The sequence below is a fragment of the Argentina silus genome (assembly GCF_951799395.1).
Source record: "Argentina silus genome assembly, chromosome: 11".
In the NCBI taxonomy this organism is placed as follows: Eukaryota; Metazoa; Chordata; class Actinopteri; order Argentiniformes; family Argentinidae; genus Argentina; species Argentina silus.
In genome coordinates, this window is record NC_139665.1 from 14,776,199 (window position 1) to 14,795,380 (window position 19,182).

General features: G+C 46.2%; 1 protein-coding gene across 1 annotated transcript in view; it reads left to right on the top strand.

Moving 5' to 3' along the window:
• Positions 1 to 13,492, top strand: part of sptbn4b (spectrin, beta, non-erythrocytic 4b) — a gene marked incomplete at both ends in the record, with an annotated part of 46,852 nt that extends 33,360 nt beyond the window's left edge. The window contains 17 exons of the mRNA XM_083679892.1: positions 1,088 to 1,312; positions 1,626 to 1,715; positions 2,118 to 2,396; positions 3,145 to 3,275; positions 4,106 to 4,310; positions 4,704 to 4,949; positions 5,592 to 5,726; positions 6,242 to 6,486; positions 7,272 to 7,458; positions 7,913 to 7,997; positions 8,614 to 8,810; positions 9,086 to 10,029; positions 10,517 to 10,577; positions 10,801 to 11,075; positions 12,390 to 12,560; positions 12,702 to 12,744; positions 13,229 to 13,492. Coding sequence (XP_083536018.1) covers positions 1,088 to 1,312; positions 1,626 to 1,715; positions 2,118 to 2,396; positions 3,145 to 3,275; positions 4,106 to 4,310; positions 4,704 to 4,949; positions 5,592 to 5,726; positions 6,242 to 6,486; positions 7,272 to 7,458; positions 7,913 to 7,997; positions 8,614 to 8,810; positions 9,086 to 10,029; positions 10,517 to 10,577; positions 10,801 to 11,075; positions 12,390 to 12,560; positions 12,702 to 12,744; positions 13,229 to 13,492 — 3,783 coding nt within the window. The remainder of the gene's footprint in view (positions 1 to 1,087; positions 1,313 to 1,625; positions 1,716 to 2,117; positions 2,397 to 3,144; positions 3,276 to 4,105; positions 4,311 to 4,703; positions 4,950 to 5,591; positions 5,727 to 6,241; positions 6,487 to 7,271; positions 7,459 to 7,912; positions 7,998 to 8,613; positions 8,811 to 9,085; positions 10,030 to 10,516; positions 10,578 to 10,800; positions 11,076 to 12,389; positions 12,561 to 12,701; positions 12,745 to 13,228) is intronic.
• Positions 13,493 to 19,182: the final 5,690 nt, after the last annotated feature.

The following is a 19,182-nucleotide window of genomic DNA, read 5'->3' on the forward strand; positions in this document are numbered from 1 at the left end:
CTCCCCTCTCCTCTCCTTTCCTTTCCTCTCCTCTCCTCTGCTCTGCTCTCCTCCCCTTTCCTCCCCTTTCCTCTCCTCTCCTCTCATCCTCTCCCCTCCCCTCTCCTCTCCTCCCCTCTCCTCTCTTCCCCTCTGCTCATACATTTACCTTTCCCCCCTGTCTATTTTCTCTCTAGTTTTCTACCTTGCTCTCTTTCTGCTTTTCTCTATCCCTCCAATGCCACTCATCCTTGTCTACTGTTCACACTGTGTGATCTATGATGAGAGCTCATTCACACGTCTGCTTCTGGAACTTTCCATTCAGCTTCATAATTATTCTGTCATCAGTTTGTGCCTCTAATAATCAGGACCATCTCACTCAATGTAAACAAATATGGTTATGTTTAGTTTATTTGTAACACATGCATGTATTCTGTCTATAACATGTGTGTATAAATTGATATAGTTATAGTTCTTGATAAATCAAGATAATTCTTGTTTTAATCTCTTATATTATGTCTCTGATAATGTCAGGGGATTAATTTAATCAGATACGTTGAGCCTGTGATCCTGAAGGCATTTTTGCTCACAATACCCATGAGTTCCCTAAATATAATCAAGTGATCCAGTGATTACGTGAGTGATTACTCATCCTCATTCTGCCTCCTACTCTCCTTATAAACCTCCAAGAGCACTTCTCTGACAAACTTTCATCCATTTTATGAAAGTAGTCACTCTCTGTCACTAGACCTCTGCTTAGTTCACCCCATGTACCTTTGTGAACCGAAATTATAGTTTGGTTTGTGTTGCCAGGGTATTTGGTGTGTGTGTGTGTGTGTGTGTGTGTGTGTGTGTGTGTGTGTGTTTGTGTGTCTCTCTTTGTCTGTCTGTCTGTCTGTCTGTCTGTCTGTCTGTCTGTCTGTCTCTGTCTCTCTTCACTTGCTAATCTCTCTTTTTTCCACTCACCCCTCCTTTTCAAACTCTTCAAACTCTTCCATCAATCCATTTGCCTCCTGTCAATCTCCCCTCGCTCTCCATTCCCTCTCTCGCTCCCTTCTTCTCATCCAATTCCCCCTCCCTCCCTCCCTCCCTCCCTCCTCTCCCCCAGACGATGGAGTGTCAGATGGAGGAGTGGTACAAGGAGGTGGGGGAGCTGCAGGTGGCCGCGGCCTCCATCCCCCAACAGGGCCAGGTCATGGACACGGTGAGCCAGAGGCAGGCTGCCGTGGAGACGCGTATTGTCCGCCTCATCGAGCCCCTCAAGGAGCGCCGGCGCATCCTGCTGGCCTCCAAGGAGGTGCACCAAGTGGGCCGGGACCTGGAGGACGAGATTGTGAGTGCTCGGACCCCCACGCTAACACACACACACACACACACACACACACACACACACACACACACACACACACACATAGACATAGCCATTCTTTACAAACAACTTGTTAATATAAACTTTTATTTTGGGTTATGATAAAGTAGGACAGTTGTACTATGCTTATTCGGCATTCCTTCGTGAATAAGTCATATTCTTTGACAATCAATGGGTATACAGTTGATTGAAAGGACAACTTCAACAGTAGAACAAATCCCAGATTATGTCTTTAATGTCAGATGCTGATGTCCCTGTGTTGTGCTCATCTCTGTAGCTGTGGGTGCAGGAGCGCCTCCCCATGGCCATGTCCCAGGAGCACGGCTCCAGCCTGCAGGCCGTGCAGCAGCTCATGAAGAAGAACCAGGCAAGTGGCAGCTGGGGTCCAACCTCTCCAATCACCGCTCTCTTTGGGGTCCAACCTCTCCAAGTCTCACTCTCTCTCCAGCCATCACCAACCATCATTCTCTCCAACTATCACTCTCTCTGGGGTCCAACCTCTCCAACTATCACTCTCTCTGGGGTCCAATCTCTCCAACCATCATTCTCTCTGGGGTCCAATCTCTCCAACCATCACTCTCTCTGGGGTCCAATCTCTCCAACCATCACTCTCTCTGGGGTCCAACCTCTCCAACCGTCACTGTCTCTTGCAAGGCATGGAGGACAGATTATTGGGATGGGTCTTTTGTGCTGCAATTATGCTCTTCAGAATTTTATAACTTCCCAATTTTTCTCTGGGCCCCCCCCCCCCTCCCTCCCTCCCCAACAGACTCTCCAGAGGGAGCTGCAGGGCCACCGGTCGCGTGTAGACGACGTGCTTGAGCGTGCATCGATGATCGCCTCCATCCGGAGCCCCGAGGCCGACTGCGTGCGTGCGGGCCTGGAGCAGCTGAATGGGCTGTGGGGGATCCTGTGGGCCGAGACGGAGCGGAGGCAGCTGGTTCTGGACGCCATGTACCAGGCCCAGCAGTACTACTTCGACACGGCTGAGGTGGAGGCCTGGCTCAGCGAGCAGGAGCTGCACATGATGAACGAGGAGAAGGGGAAGGTAGGAGGAGGGGAGGAGGAGGAGGCGGAGGAGGGGGGGGGGGGGGGAGGAGGTTATTGTGAGTATTACTGCTGGGTTGGGAAAAAAGGGAGTTTGAGGGTGTGTTCCAATAGTCTGCCCGCTATTCCTCCTCACATACTGCTTCCTCGCTTCTTTCTCGAAACGCATGGGAGGAGAGGATCTATGAGGAATAGAGGGAAGACTATTGGGAAGCACACAACCAGAGTTTTCTTTCAAGTATTATCTGTGGTCCACCACCAGGTGACAATTCCAGACTGTAGCTAATGTTTTATTTACGCTCGTATTTTGTGTCTTTGTGTCTTTGTGCACAAGATAGAAGTTGCCCCTTAACTGCAGGTCTAGAATCAGATCACACGGCTCCAATCCCAACCCACCCAGATTAGGGGGATGAAAAAATGTCAGACATACATGGAATTATGTAGTAAACAAAAAAGTGTTAAACAAACCAGAATATGTTTTATATTTTAAATTCTTCAAAGTAGCCACCTTTTGCTTTGATGACAGCTTTGCACACTCTTGACAACTTTTGACTGGTACTGTATACTGACGTATTGTTTAGGGGCGACTCTTGTTGTACCTATTCTCCAATTCAGGCATAATAGAAAGTCATAGGTTGTTGAAGCTTTATTTGAAAATGCTATTTGACCGAGACAGGAATTCTACTGTGTGAGGCTGGAAGTGTATTGCTTTGTGACCGCCCCCCCACCCATCCCCCCTCCCCCCTCAGGATGAGCCCAGCACTCTGCAGCTCCTGAAGAAGCACCTTGTGTTGGAGCAGACTATCGAGGACTATGCTGAGACCATAGGGCTGCTCTCCCAGCAGTGCAGACAGCTCCTGGAGATGGGCCATCCAGACAGGTAAGACCACACCTCACGTTTGACTCAGGGACATCCTAAAAAAAAAAAAAGGTAGTAGGCCACTAGTAGGCTAGCCAATGGGAGAGTAAGCAGTATTCTAGAGTAAAGTAGGCCAGCCAGTCTACTGTTACAGCAGCAGACTGAGTCACCATGACAGCCAGGTCAGCAGTGTGCCAGTAATACAACTCTATTGTTGCGTCCTGACAGTCTTTCCTCTATTCCTCGCACACCCCTCTCCTCGCTTCCTTCTTGAAAACCCATTGGAGGAGAATGTATAAGGGGTGGAAAAGCTTGGAAGTCCTTCTCTTATGTATTTCTCAGAAGGGAGCGAGGAATAGAGGGAAGAGTATTGGGACGCATGTGTCTCTGATGTCAGCACTAGAGCTGGCCCCTTAGCCAGCTGTTAGCGGTAAACAAGTGCCAGGCCTGCATCTCTGTGGTACTACAGTTGATCATGCTAACTATACTAAATAAACGTTGCCATGATGTAACAAAGAGTAGTCCACGGCTGTCTCATGTTCATCCTCCGTCGGTGGTGTCTCTACTGTATTCGAGATAGTACAGTGTCATTGGATATATCAGAGATACTATGTCTTGTATAAGCTGTCTTCTGTCACAATGTGTAACTTTCCCGAATACTTTTTGTACAGCCATGCATGACAATTCTGTATCTTTCAGGGTCAGATTGAATAACCAAGATTTGCTCTGTGTTGTTTAAGTGTCTCTGACAGTCTCTCTCTCCCTTTCTCTCCTTTTGCTCTCTCTCTCTCTCTGTCTCTCTCTCTCTCTCTCTTGTTCTTTCTCTCCCTTTCGCTCCATGTCCCCCCCAGTGAGCAGATCAGTAAGCGTCAGTCCCAGATCGACCGGCTGTACGTGTCTCTGAAGGACCTGGTGGAGGAGAGGAAGTCTCGTCTGGAACAGCAGTACTGGCTGTACCAACTGAACCGCGAGGTGGACGAACTGGAGCAGTGGATTGCTGAGAGGGAGGTGGTGGCCAGCTCCCCGGAGCTGGGGCAGGACTACGAACATGTCACGGTCAGTAGGGGGCGCTCTCTCTCTCTCTGGGAGGAGGGTGGGCAGTCACACAATGGGCTCCAATTTGCTTCAGTGAAACAGTGCTGATCTATGCAATTCGGCAACAACTCAGAATACTTTCCACAGCATGATTTGTTGTTGTCTTTAACAATGTTTTTTTCTTTTTTGAAAACAGTGATTGTTCAACAATTGGAATGAGTGGAATTGTACAATAAGTGTTAATCCACCCTAAATCAAACGCACCTCAAAAACGTTTATAAAAAAGTATTTCACAATGTAATGTTTTTGACAGGTCTATTCTTAAGTGTTGTAAATTAGTTGTAATTAATTATGACTGTACCCCTCCTCCTCTCTTCCACCTCTTCCCCCTCCTCCCCCTCTCTATCTCATCAGATCCTGCAGGAGAAGTTCACCGAGTTCGCCTCGGAGACGGGCAGCCTGGGACAGGAGCGTGTGACGGCCGTCAACCAGATGGTGGACGAGCTGATCGACTACGGGCACGGGGACGCCGCCACCATCGCCGAGTGGAAGGATGGCGTGAACGAGGCCTGGGCGGACCTCCTGGAGCTGATGGAGACCCGGGCGCAGATGCTGGCCGCCTCCCACCAGCTCCACAAGTTCTTTGCAGACTGCCGCGAGGTAGGATCCCATCCAGTGCCATTCTGGGTTCGGTTGAGTTTGCCTGGCGCAATGGAGCCAATGGAATACTCTCAATTGCATAAACCCTGTCCATCTGGCACTCTATGCAGGCCCAAGCAAACACCACCAAAGTATATGGAAATATTCTAATACTATTCTGACCCAGGTCTGCATACCATGAACAGTCAAAGTTGTATATGATACAGTACCATAAAGAGTCTCGACAGTGAAAGTTGTCCACCAACATGAAGTTGAAGACCTAGTAATGATTTGTACTGTTCACGAGGGTCTGTCAGACAGTAACCCTAAACCCTAACCCAAACCCTGACCCTAACCCTAACCCTAACCCTAAACCTTTGAGATTCTCTCTTCTACCTCTTCATATGAGCTTTTGTCATTTAATGCACATTGGCTTCACCCTGGCATAGATAATAAACATATAATAACCATAAGCATGTTTCAGAGTCAGTAAACTGGTTTAATGTTATGTTCTGTGGCACACCATCGCCTTTCATTGCGTTACAGCTCCTACTTTTTTATTTATTTTTTATTTAACCTTTATTGGGTCAATTAAGAACACATTTTTATTTACAGTACTGCATAGTGGTACGTGTTTCTGAGTGGCTTACCATTCTGTCGCAGGTACTGGCCCAAATCTATGATAAGCAGCGGAGGTTGCCAGAAGTGCGAGCGCGTCAGGGTGGCACTGCCAACACCAGCACCCTGCAGAGACTCATGCACAGCTTTGAGCAAGACATCCAGCTGCTCGTCACACAGGTGTGATCCCGCCCCGCTCACTTTCATTGCACAGCCAATCACGCGGAGCTTTGGGCACAACTAACAATGATGAGATGAGGCCCCACCCACTTACTGTACACCCCTTCACTCAATCAGATCTCTCTGCCTGTATTGAAAATCATTCACATCAGATGGGGCTAATCTATGTCATGTGGATTATAGAGATTGTTGTTTGTGTTTTGCTCGGTGCCATGTGTTGGTGAGCGAGGCCCATATGAAGGCAGGATACCGACATAATGCAGAGTTGTAACATCAGAGTGTTCTCACATGTTCATTATTTTATTTATTTATATTTTATTTATGAAGGTAATTCCCATCGAGTTTTAGAAGAGAAACCTTTTCCCAAAGGTGGCAGCAAACAATGTGTGCATAACAGGAGTTATCTTTTCTATCTCTCACTGACCCCATTGCCCAGACCACCACTAATTCTCTCTCCTCCTCCTCCTCCTCCTCCTCCTTTCTTCCCTCCCTCTCTCCACTCCTCTCTCCCCCAGGTGAGGCAGCTTCAGGAGAGCGCTGCCCAGCTCCGAACAGTCTATGCAGGGGAGAAGGCCGAGGCCATCGCCGGCCGGGAACAAGAAGTGATGCAATGCTGGAAGGAGCTGCTGACATCTTGCGAGGAGTGTCGGGTGCAGATTACCACAGCGACGGACAAACTGAGGTTTTTCGGCGTGGTTCGAGACCAGATCATGTGGATGGACAGCATCATCTGTCAGATAGGAACGGGGGAGAAACCCAGGTAATTGCTCTGTGCTTCCGTGTTAAATGGATGTGTTTTACAGACTCATTGACCTGTGTTCATCTATGAAATATGAGTTAGGTACGTGTTAATGTTTCAGAAGTTGTGCAGGATTATGTAACCTAAAATCTGATACAGCAGTCATTGGTGTTGTAAAAATGCCAACTATGAACAGTGGAAATGTCCGCACACCTGGTATAAGGACAGCAGGTGCAAAAGGAGTGTATAACCACACTAGGACAGCAGGTGCAAACAAAGAAAGACACACATAGACTGAAAGAAACCAAACTGCTATACTGCTGAGGTTTCCTTTCACAAAGTAATTCTATGTAACTATGAAAAGCTGCGCACTGCACATAAATAGAATTAAACCAATCAAAATGGATGAAAACATACCATTTTAAAACATTTCCATTTGAGCTACAGTAGCAACACCATTGTACTGTACAATGAAGACCTGGGTCAAATATGTATTTCAAATGGCTTCAAATACTTGGAAAAATCTAGAGGTGTGCTTTAACTTGTCAGACATAATGGAAACGTTGGAATAGTCTTAGAAGTGCAGAAGCCGCATGCAAGGCAAAATAAATCAAGCACACCTCAAGATTTCAAATATTGGTAAACCATTTCAAATACATATTTTTCCCAGATCTGGTACATTGCAATAAACACTATTGTGTGGGTGGCCCATTTGACCTTCTCAAAATGGCTGCCCGCCGAGATAAACGGGGCTGGCCCTTGTCTCGTAGGGTGTGTAACCCTGTGCTCTTCTCCCTCACTGTCAGCGTGCTCCCCAGCGATATAATGGGCTCTGGACTCTCTGGTCCTTTCAGGGATGTGTCTTCAGTGGAGGTTCTGATGAACTACCATCAGAGCCTGAAGAGTGAGGTGGAGGCGCGCAGTAAGAGCGTTCTCCAGTGCATCGAGATGGGCAAGACACTGCTGGCTGCCCGCAACCCTGCCGCTGAGGAGGTACAGTTACAGGCCTGATACTGTTGTTCCAATAATGTTTAGGATTATTATTGATTGTACTGTTACTATCACTGTTACTATTATTACTATTACTCTACGACTGCTATTGCTTATACCATTACTAGTAGTGTTTCTTGGAGTTAATAGCACAGATACTTTACCTGTACGAAGCACTGGCTTCATTGTCAGGGGTCTGCCAGGGAAAATAGAATACAGTATGGTGTTCTAGATTCACAGTTATTGTTAAACGGCAGATTATGGAACAACATGACCTTCATCATTTAGCTTCAACACCTTTTACATCCACTTTGAAACCTGAAAACTGAAATGAATATCTGTTGTCCGTGTGAACTATGTAAGATGGAGAACTACTGTATGTTGAATTCAAAGATGATAAATCACTTGAACCGATCCCTTGTCCTTTACTGAATGTTTCGTGGCTGTTTGGTTTCAGATCAAGGAGAAGCTGGATAAGGTGGTTGCCAAGCAGCACGAACTGACTGAGAAGTGGGACAAACACTGGGAGCTTCTGCAACACAGTGAGTGACCCTGAGTTGACCCCAACATTGTTGACCCAACATCCTTACACAACCACTCTGAACAACCTACTGTAGCAACTCCAGGTTGTAAAATACACATGTTTAATCTCCAACCACATTGAGTTAAAGCTGGGAGGTGCACAGGACCATGTTTAGGAAGCCCTGTTTTTCTCTTTTCTTTCTTCTCCTTTATTCTCCCCTCCCCTCACTTCCCCTTCTCTTCTCCACTTCTCTATTAGGTCAGCCAATTTGGAATTAAAACAATGTTACACCACATCTCTTTTGTGTCTTTGAATCCACTCTCTTTTACATGATGACCTGTGTTACTCTACAGGATGGCTTGTGAGAGAAGTATCTCTCACTATGGATCTATGTGTGTCTGACTCTACAGTATATAGGCAAAGAATTCATTCAGGAGCAGCAGTACATTGTGTGATTATTTTTTTCCCGAAGCACTGAGTATCTCTTCTCCTCTCCTCTCCTCTCCTCTCCTCTCCTCTCCTTTCCTCTCCCCTCCCCTCCCCTCTCCTCTCCTCTCCTCTCCTCTCCTCTCCTCTCCTCTCCTCTCCTCTCCTCTCCTCTCCTCTCCCCTGCCCGTCCCCCTCTCCTCTCTCAGTGTTGGAGGTGCACCAGTTCGCCCAGGAGGCGGTGGTGGCGGAAGCCTGGTTGACAGCCCAGGAGCCTTTCATCAACAGCAAGGAGCTGGGAGGCAGCGTGGACGAGGTGGAGCAGCTCATCCGGAGGCACGAGGCCTTCCGCAAGGCCGCCGCTACATGGGAGGAGCGGTTCAGCTCGCTACGGCGCCTCACCACGGTACATACAGTTGCTACCGGACCTCGAACCGTCACCTCACTCCCCATACACACCTCGCCCTATCAACCTGTCTCTTGTTGTTGCGTACACTGGGGATTAACAAGTGCCTAGTGGGGATTAACAAGTGCCTAGTCAAATACACAAGTGACTTGTTATATATTTTAATGTTTATGTACACATCATCACATTTTAGAGAACTATGGCCTACTATTTAGATTTTAAACAGGCTTAAAATAAGATGCTGTTCTTTTTGTATGCCCCCACAATTCCTCCAGGTGGAGAAACTGAAAGCGGAGCAGAGCAAGCTGCCCCCCACACCCCTGTTGGGCCGCAAGGTGTTCTTGGACCCCCAGGAGAGCTCCCCCGGCCGGAGCGCCGGGTCCCCCCTGATGAGACAGACCATCTACGAGCAGACCGAGCCCCGGGCCGAGCGACCCCCCCAGGAACCCTCGCCCTCTCCCTCCCCGTCCTCCGTGGCCCGCCGCCTGGGCTCCACCGTAGCCAACTACACTCCGGTCATGAACGGCTCCAGCTATCGCGGAGCCCTGGAGGCCCGGATCACCACCGGTGTGGTGGGGGTGGCGGCCGGCCTGGGTACCGCCTCGGCCGCTACCGTCACGACCGCCGCCGCCATAGAGACCAAAGCCAAAACCTCGCAGTACCTCCGGCAGCCCAGGATCAAGCACATCGACGACGTGGTGACCCCACTGCTGGTGGCCAGTCGGCTGGAGAAGGTGAGGGAGAGGGAGAGAGAGAGGGAGAGAGAGGAGGGTGAGATGGTGGCAGTGATGGCGGAGGTGGTACTGCAGGAGCGGGGGAGGGAGAGGCTGAACAGCATAGAGCCTGGCAGCAGAGAGCCCCGGCCGGGCAGCAGCCGGTCAGAGCAGCCCCCCCAGGCCGAGCCCCAGCCCCAGGCCCAGGCCCAGGCCGGGGAGAGAGTCAGGGAGTCCAGGCTGGAGCGGCAGCTCTCAAGTGAGCAGCTGATCCAAGCGAGGCGGGACGAACTCCCCCAGGAGGTGTGGCGGGAACGGGCAGAGCGCCACGAGAAGAGGCTGGAGAGGCAGACGTCCAGCGAGCAGGAGCAAGGAGGAGCAGGCCACGGAGGACATGAGGGGGGCCGCAAGAGGGAGCACCGCCACCGGCTGGAGAGACAGGAGTCCAGTGAACATGAGACGGCGAAGGAGCACTCAGACAGACGCTCCACCGGGGGAGGGGGAGGGTGAGTCTGCTGCTCCTCCAAAAGTTTATAGATGACCCTCTGTGGCACCGTTGGTAGAGCATGGCACTAACAACACTTAGGTTGTGGGTTTGATTCCTGCTGGGACCATATATACTGAAATGTATGCACTCACTGCAATGTAAGTCGCTTTGGATAAAAGGATGGATCAGCTAAATGGTGTATATTAGAGCTTAGTTTTAGTACAGTTTTGATTTAGTGTCCAAAGGCATTTTTGGAACTCTGGAAACAGCACTAGATTTATTTATTTCAAGGATTTATACTTTACTTATACAGTCCCATAAAGATTAGAACATTTTACAAGACAGACCTGTTCCATAGGTGGCAGCAAGCAATAAGCATGCTAAGCTAACCAGCTAACTCACCTAATGACACCTAAATGTCCAGTTTCAGTGGGTGAGTTCTACAGTAAATGCCTTTGAACAATGGCCTATGCTGTCTAAAAAGAGCTGTGTTCACCATGTTACAGGGAGAAGAGGTCCACCTTGGCTGACATTGTGGAGCAGCTGCAGGAGAGGGAGGCAGCACAGGTGTGTCTGCAGTTCCAAACCTATCCTCCCTTTCATGCTTAATGTTATATCAGAATATTAAACCCTAATGTTGAGGGGCATCTATCTATCTATCTATCTATCTATCTATCTATCTATCTATCTATCTATCTGCCTATCTATCTATCTATCTATCTATCTATCTGTCCATCCATCCATCCATGCCCCCCCCCCCCCCCCCCGTCTCTCTCTCTCTCTCACCCAGGCCCGAGGGGAGGTCCCCCGTTTGCCTAATGGGGTACCAGAGAAATCATCATCCTCTGGTAGACCTGACCGGCCACGGGCACGGGACCGGCCCAAACCCCGTCGGAGACCCCGGCCCAAAGAGCCTAGCGGGGGAGAGACCCTGACCCGGCGCTCCCGCTCTGCACCGGCTCAGAGCTGCCCCTCAGTCCCCCAGCCCCCCACACACACAGCCCACCATGAAGGCTTCCTCTTCCGCAAGCTAGACATCGAGACCCTGAAGAAGAGCGCTAACAGGTGGGCATCCCCGTTCCCTAAACGTTGGGCTGAACAAGGCATGACCTTAGCATGCTAAGCTAACCTAACTCTGACTTTACCTTACGAAATGTTCAATTGGTGCATGCCACCGGCATTAACATATGTTTCTAGCAGCCTATTGGTCGCCATAGGTCCGGGTCAACATATGCATCGCTCTCTGGCAGCCTATACGAGCTTTTAATACTGCTCTGACATATGTTTCAGGCATCCTATTGGAGCATTAGACCTGGCTTAACATATGTTCTTGTAACTTAATATGATTTTGAATTCTGGGGGTCGACATAATATGTTCTACTAGCATCGTGTTTGAAATAAGACATTTGCTTAGACATATGCTCTGGCATTGTAATGGAGCTTCAGATCTCTTCTTTAATCCTCTGATCAGAAGTATCAGAATGAGTGTTTAACCAAGAGTGTAGGCAGCCACCAGCCATTCCACTGCTTGCAATACAACTTGCATGGTGCCCTAACCAACACTGGCCCTCGGAGAGCTGCCTCAGTCTGACTGAAGGATGAAGCTGGCTGGGGCTAAAGGACCTGGCTGGCTGCTGGTTTGCCCCCTAGCCAGTGTACAGTATGCAGCTATAACCTACCTGCCTACCTGCCTACCCCGGCACACGCACAGGTCCGCCGTAGTGGGCCACACATCACTCCGCTTCCTCCAGAGAGAGACGTTCGTTCAGTCGGCCGTGCTTGAGAGCCTGGCCCTGGGCTGCCTTTGGCCCTGGAGGCTGAACTGAACTACCTCTCGCTGCTGATGCACTGCCCCCTGGAGGCCATGCTCAACACGCCACGCACAACCGACTCATCCCAGCCGATGAGTTCTGCCAAATCACTCACCGCCAATTGGATGAATGTTTCTAAATGTACATGTCATGTTATGTACATGCCAAGGTAAAGCGTGGCTTCTCTTAAGTGTGTAAACACCTTTTAAGCCTTGATTGAAAGGCATATAACTGTTATTGTTGTTGTTGTTGTTGTTCACTAACACCAATATTGTCATTTAACCGAATTCTCTGTCTCTTCTCTTTCCTGTTCGTCCTTACTGCTGGCTGTTACTCCTACCTCTCCACAAAGGTAAGCCACATTTATGCCCCACTGCACGCTACGGCCGTGGTCGACCCCTAATTGTTCATTCAGCAGTGTGTTCTCACCTCGGCCCTCTGTGGCCGGCCGGTCGCCTTGAACACCCCCCCCCCCCCAAAAGGTAAGTGAGATTAGGTAGATTGAAATTGAAGTGCGTTTTTAGCTGAATGTGTCCTGTTGTCCTCCCCCTCCTTACCCCACTTACAGCAGATCCTGGGTGAACCTGTACTGTGTGCTGAATAAAGGGGAGATAGGGTTCTATAAGGATGCCAAGAACACCACCACACCTTACAATAATGAGCCCCTGCTCAACCTCAGCCACTGCAACTGTGACGTGACCAACGGATACAAGAAGAAGAAAAATGTTTTTACGCTCAAGTAAGGCACTCCACTTTCTATGTCCCACACTGTTGAATGGGGACATGCTGGTTCAGCTTGGCTGTGTATTTGTGTTGGCAGGACTAGATTATTTTTCGGTTGGGTTTTTATACCTTTGGGTAATCTTTCCTTCTCTTGTAGAACAACAGATGGAAGTGAGTTTCTGTTCCATGCAAAGGATGAGGTAAGTGTTTTCCACAGATCATGTGTCTCATTCATGTATTTCCTTATTGGGTGGTCCTCATTTTACTCAAAAATCTTTTATATATATATTTCTCATTTCATAATATAATTATTTTGTGCATTCAAGCTTCATAGACATCCTAATTACAAGCTTATTTACTTCCTGGAAAAGTATTATATTACTGGACTGATGAGAAATTAATTTGAAAATAAATAAAAAGTTTTTGAGTAAAGTATCCCTCTAATATTTGTGTCAATAGAATAACGTGATTCGTAACGTGAAACGTTTTTTGTTGTGCCAAGTAACTCTCTCTTTTTGTCTTTTTCCATTCGGGGTTCTATCTCATTCCTTATGTCTTTTTATACATTGCTTACTCTCTTTCCGTCTCCCTCCTTTCTTTCTCTCTCTCTTTATTTACCTGAACCCCTTCTCTCTCTCTCTTTCTCTCTCTCTCTCTCTCTCTCTCTCTCTCTCTCTCTCTCAGGATGATCTGAAGGCCTGGATCACCAACATCACCAGGAGCATTTCAGAGCACGAGGAGATTGCCAAATGGGGACAGCCCCAGCCTACTACCTCATCCACGGACGAGGGCACGCGTCGTGACGGCAGCAAGGCCGACAACAAGTCGGAGCGAGGAGAGAGGTCCGACCGGGGGGAGAGGGCAGACAGGGCAGAGCGCTCAGAGAGGTCGGACAAGGGGGAAAAATCGGACAACAAGCGCTCAGAAAAGTCCAGCAAGAAGAAATGAGGTGGTTGTTATGCTCAGGGTGGGGGAGGGGGGACAGTGATAACTAAAATGACTTCACCCCCCCCACCACCACTTCAGTTGTGTTGTAGTGTGAAACATAACAACAGGCTAATGACCCTGTTGAATTTACATGATGGATTAGGAGCACGAGTGTCAGGATGCCCCTTATCCCCCTTTCTCTTTCCCACTGTTGCTCTAAGGATGTCAGACTCGACACTAACAGTTACTGTCTGGCTCATGCTGCCTCTGCCCCCTGGTGGTGACGTCCGTGCACTGCAGATAGCAGATGCTCCAACCTACAGTAGTCAGGGCAGCAGTGCGAGAGAGAGATGGACACACGTACGTACGTTACAAGTGGGTTGTTAAAGCTGGTAGAATGAAAAAGTAGCTCATGATGTTTTCTGTTTCTTTTTTGTATGAAATGAGCTGTATCAGTATGTAACCCATGTCTGTCTATTTATCTATTGTATGTCAGAACATACAAATGTATACTCCCAAACGAAATAGAATGAAATATGCCAAAATGTTTTTAACAACTGGCCTCTTTTTTGGAGAAAACTTTATTTTTCTCTTTTTTTGTATTTCTGCTTGTTCACTCTGTCGTTCATTTTTGCCTGCCTGCCTCTCTCTCTTTCTCTCTCACACACACACACACATTTTGGATGTTGCTTGTTTCTTTTGCGCTGAAACGTTGATATCATCCTAGTCATATAAACTGAATTGGGAGAGATGGACACAGAGCTACCCAGCACAGTTGCTCACAGAGGAATTGTGTTTGTAGAGAAAGAGGAGAGGCAGGAGAGGAGCTAGAACCTTGTCTCTGTGGCATGATGGCCCCCACCACAGCCCTACTCAGCTATGCCTTTATCTGGGGGCTCGCAGGCCATGTGGCCCATCGGAGGGCTTTGTGGTCCATCATCCATAGCCAGCCAGCACCTCTTCCTGGCCAGGCATGATGTCCTCTCCTATCCGAGGCTGTCAGATGACAACCTCACACCACATACCCAGCGAACATTATTTTGGTCCATTCAGAGAATATGAGTCACAATGCTTTTTATAGACAGTCAAAAAAATATATCTAATGATGTGTGTGTGTGTGTGTGTGTGTGTGTGTGTGTGTGTGTGTGTGTGTGTGTGTGTGTGCACGATTGTGTGTGTGTGTGTGTGTGTGTGTGTGTGTGTGTGTGTGTGTGTGTGTGTGTATGTTTCCTGCTGCTCACCACTCCCAGGGTTTTCATAGCTCAGGTTTTTTTTGTTCACATCTGCGTCCTCAGTTCTCCCTCAGTCTTCCACGCATGGCTGACGCACAGGCCAGGCCTCTCCATTCAATCCAATCAACCACAGGAGTTGAGGACACAGCAAGGACATATGTTCAGGGGTCACAAAGAAATTGAATTACACAGTGCTGATTGGTCACTCTGAGGCCTCAGGAGCGCAGGTCAACGTCCGATGGATGTAAAGAAAAACCTTGACGGGATGGATGGATCACATGATTGCATGTCTCGTTCAGAAACTCACTCGTCAACAGGCTTTGTATAGCGGTCCTCCGCTTACAGTATGTTGTGTAGCTGTCAGCAATTTGTTCTTCATGTTTATGCCTCCTCATACGTCATATAATAAAAAAGGATGTATTTATCGTAGAACTTCAAAAGCCATATTTGGTACCAGGAAGGCTCACAAGGTGGCGCTAGGGTTCAAACTCTTTGCCTAACCTCGACGTCAGAGAGATAAAGGAGTCATGTTGAGATAGTACAGTGAAAATATCATGAGATCTGTCCTGAGTAGCTTTTTCTAACTTGTTTTGTTTTTTTCACATTTTATGCATCTATGTAGGCGCGAATGCCAAATCAATGCAATCCATTATGCATGTTCGACACGACAAGGCAAGGATCGACTGAAGTTATTTTTGGATGAACATAAAACTATCATATGTATTGTGGCATACAGTACATAATACAGCACACAGACAGATAGGGCATTGTGGACATCTGTAAAATTACGAGGGACTTCTTAAATAAAGAGCGTATGACATTCACTTCACTGAGTGGCATACAGCATAGTAGTGGTACGATACTAGCAATAAACTGCTAGTCTGTGGAATACTTGCATTCGGGAGTTTCACTGTGCAGTATTCACTACTACCTATTCTTTAGAGTGGACCTCTTCTTGCCTGGTCAGATCATATCAAGGATGTCTCAGTCTAAAATACCATATGCTCAATGAAAAATCTTTTGGTTTCAAATGGATTATTCTCCTGTTTATGATTTGAAATGAATGTAGATATTTTTTTCTTTTGTCCTTTGAATGATAGGCCCCGACTGTTGCTTGTACTCTCTCTCCCCCAATATCACAGCAGTGTTGTATTCCTTAGTCACTGATACAATATGTTTATGCCATAATGTCCCTGAAAAATGAATGGTATGAAGTTGAGGTAATTAGAGAGATTGTTTGGGAATTTATGGTTGATGATGCGAATAGAGAATTTATGCAACTTTTCCTTTGCACTAAAAAGCTACCCCATTGCACAGTGCCATGGCTTGAGGAGCAGTGGTGCTTAAGGGTCTGAGCGGGAAATGGGTTTATTTGATTACAAGAGAATTCAGTTTCATGAGTGGCATGAGAATATCAAGTTCTGTCTATTATGTTTTGTTTTTGTTTTTTTCAGTAAATATACATGCTTTTTGCACACTTGTCTTGGTTGTTAAGACTACACATTGACAACTGCTGGTATTCCAGCTACAAAACAGGTGCTTATGCATGCATGCAGTGTTATACCCAAAATGAGTACCCACTTTTTCAGGTCATGCTAGATCATGGGTGTCAAACATATTCCACAGAGGGCCTAGTGTCTACAGGTTTTTGCTCTTCCCATCTACTTGATTGATGAATTAAGGTCACTAATTAGTATGGAACTCCCCTCACCTGGTTGACAAGGTCTTAATTGAAAGGAAAATGGAATGAGTTTGACACCTGTGTGTTAGATCAAGAGGGGCAGGCTAAACGTCAGTGTGGCTATCAAGCATTGTCAAAGTGAATCCTCATAACCTTCTGGCAATACTCTAAACTTACAGTAATGTATTGCTGTGTCATTCACTTTCTGTTCACAGTATGTGTGCAGAACCATGCTGCAGTAATTCCTTAAATTTAAAACATCCCCAAAACCAAATATGTCTATGTTTGATCCAATGGCTCATGATAACTGTTTATTTAATGGCAATCAAGACTGGTTAGTCACTGATTTCTTTTCACCAATTGGGCAATTTGGACAGATTTGGTATTCTACAATACAAACCAGTCAGGTGTTGTTGGCATATAGAAAGCACAATTTTTATAATCTACCATAGGCCTACTGTTTATCTACAGTAACACATGAATCTCTCACAGGGAGGCTAGTGAGAGGATTCTCATTATTGATACAGTGCAATTGTGTGATAACTACAATACCTCCATCAACAAGCATAGATTTAGAACTACTAGAATTAAATGGTATTTTTTATGGTTTTTAGCTATATCATGACATGGGTTAACTTGGCATCTGGGTGTCTTGGAATCTGGCTCTCATTCAACATTCACGGGCCGGACATCTAACATTAGAAACAATGTTTATTGAACACACATGCATATTGTATGGGGCATTTTTCTTTATTAATTTGAGGAACTAACATTGATTTTTTTCATTCAGGATGTAAAATTAGAATTTAACTATCAATGCTCAACACCTGCCATTGATTTCCCAACCTTGACCTGAGAGCACCACTGTTTTAAGTTAACTACTGTATGGATATTTTGGTATGAATAAGTTCAACAGCTCAATGACCTGTACAAAATGTAATTGCTTAAAGTATTTTCTGTAAAGAAAAAAAAATAGAAGTTTTTTTTCTGCTGTGAAACTGAGAAAACGTTTTTTTGGTTTTCAAACAAATTTGAATATCCATTAGGGCAAAATTGTTCATTTGTACAAAAATCTACGAAAAAACATCACAATATCAGGACAAAGAAGTTGCATGTATAACATAGACCCTATTATGATACTGCTGTGCATGTTCTGAGGTCTCATCCCTCCGCTATTCAATCACTGTTCAATAATGGGGTGACACAATAACGTACATGGAAAAGGTGAATGAATGAATAATAATGTATAAAACAGATCCAACTGAAAATCATTGACTCTGTACAGTCGTTTCTTTGAATTGATAAATACAAATTGTGATATTGAAAAACACTGTGTTGTTCGTTTTCTTTGGTTATGGCCGTATATAGGTATGCCGTTGCGGTCGAAAGTTAAGCAAATCTCGTACTGCCTCGTCTTGGTTTACTTTAGCTTTTTCATGAACCTTTGACGGCTGGGCTCCCTCGCTTACATAAGATCACATCCGATTTATCCCGGTTACTAAGGAGAAACATTTTCATGCTAAGATGTGTTTACTGTAAACTGTACTAAGACGCCAAACACACAATATTGTGATTTTTAGGACACAGTGCCACAGTGCTTGAGTGTCAACAAGGCTCCATATGCATGTATGTATGGAGCAGAGGTGATTTGGGAATTTCACCCATGGACCTTGAGGATGTTCTCTTGGTCTAATGGTAGACGCATCGGTCTTCCACGTGGGAGAGCCGGATTTAAATCCCGCTAATGTTTCGGCATGGAACTTCAAATGTATAAATTCCTGACGCTGAACTGGTTGTTTCATCCTGAGAGCCCTGTCAAATTTGGGGTTTACGCGAGTGGATCCAAGAAAATATATTCCAGTCCTAATTTTAGGTAGCTCTAGCGCAGCCACTCAACATCTACGCTCACGGCCGTCGATTTCACGCCCGTGGTGTAGCACACCTGTTAGGATGCGGTGTAAGCCTAGCCTTTATGACTATGAAGAAGAGCCACTTTTTTTCCAACGTAATTAAAAATTGAAGGGGATGGAAAATCACCCACATGCACGTAATTAGGCTACTCGAATTAAGTGGCTGGTGATTACAGCTGGGTTCCAGAGCAATCTGTCGCCGCGGTGACTAGTGACTTGTGTCTGCTTAACGTTTAATAGGTTATAGTATGTTGATAGACCATGTCTGCTGCTGAATATAATAGAACATTATAGTATTCATATTATTCTCGTAAACGTTTCTATAAAAAGCGTCAGCTAAATGGCATGTATATGGCATGTATATATATATATATATAAATCGACTATATATATATATACACACACACACAGACAAACGTCCGGTTTCGTTTTCTTGACTTCAAAATAAAAGCGCAAGCACTTCTTGACTATGGATCAAGTGATTTCTACCATGAGTGGTGTCATAAAAATTGTTGATGGCTGTTTACTGTGGCCATACAGCTAACAGTGCCACACACAGCTCACGGTTGAAACTCACTTGGGTTATTTTCTAGAAGTGTTGCTGAATAGATTCATAGTTAATATCAAGTTTAGCCTTGGAAAAAGAAGAAGAATTGCAAACCCTTAAAAACACAAATAACACATTGAGAGGATTAATGTTTATTTCACTAGATATATTAAATGTAATGTGTGATTCCTTTATTCATATTTACTATCTCTAAATGCTTAACAACAAGTTTAACGTGGGTGCTTTTATTTTTGAAGAAATCCTCATTTACATGCACCCGAAGTAGGTGGGCGGAGTTCCACTATTATTTTTCACCAAGGCATATTCTACTTCCTGTATAA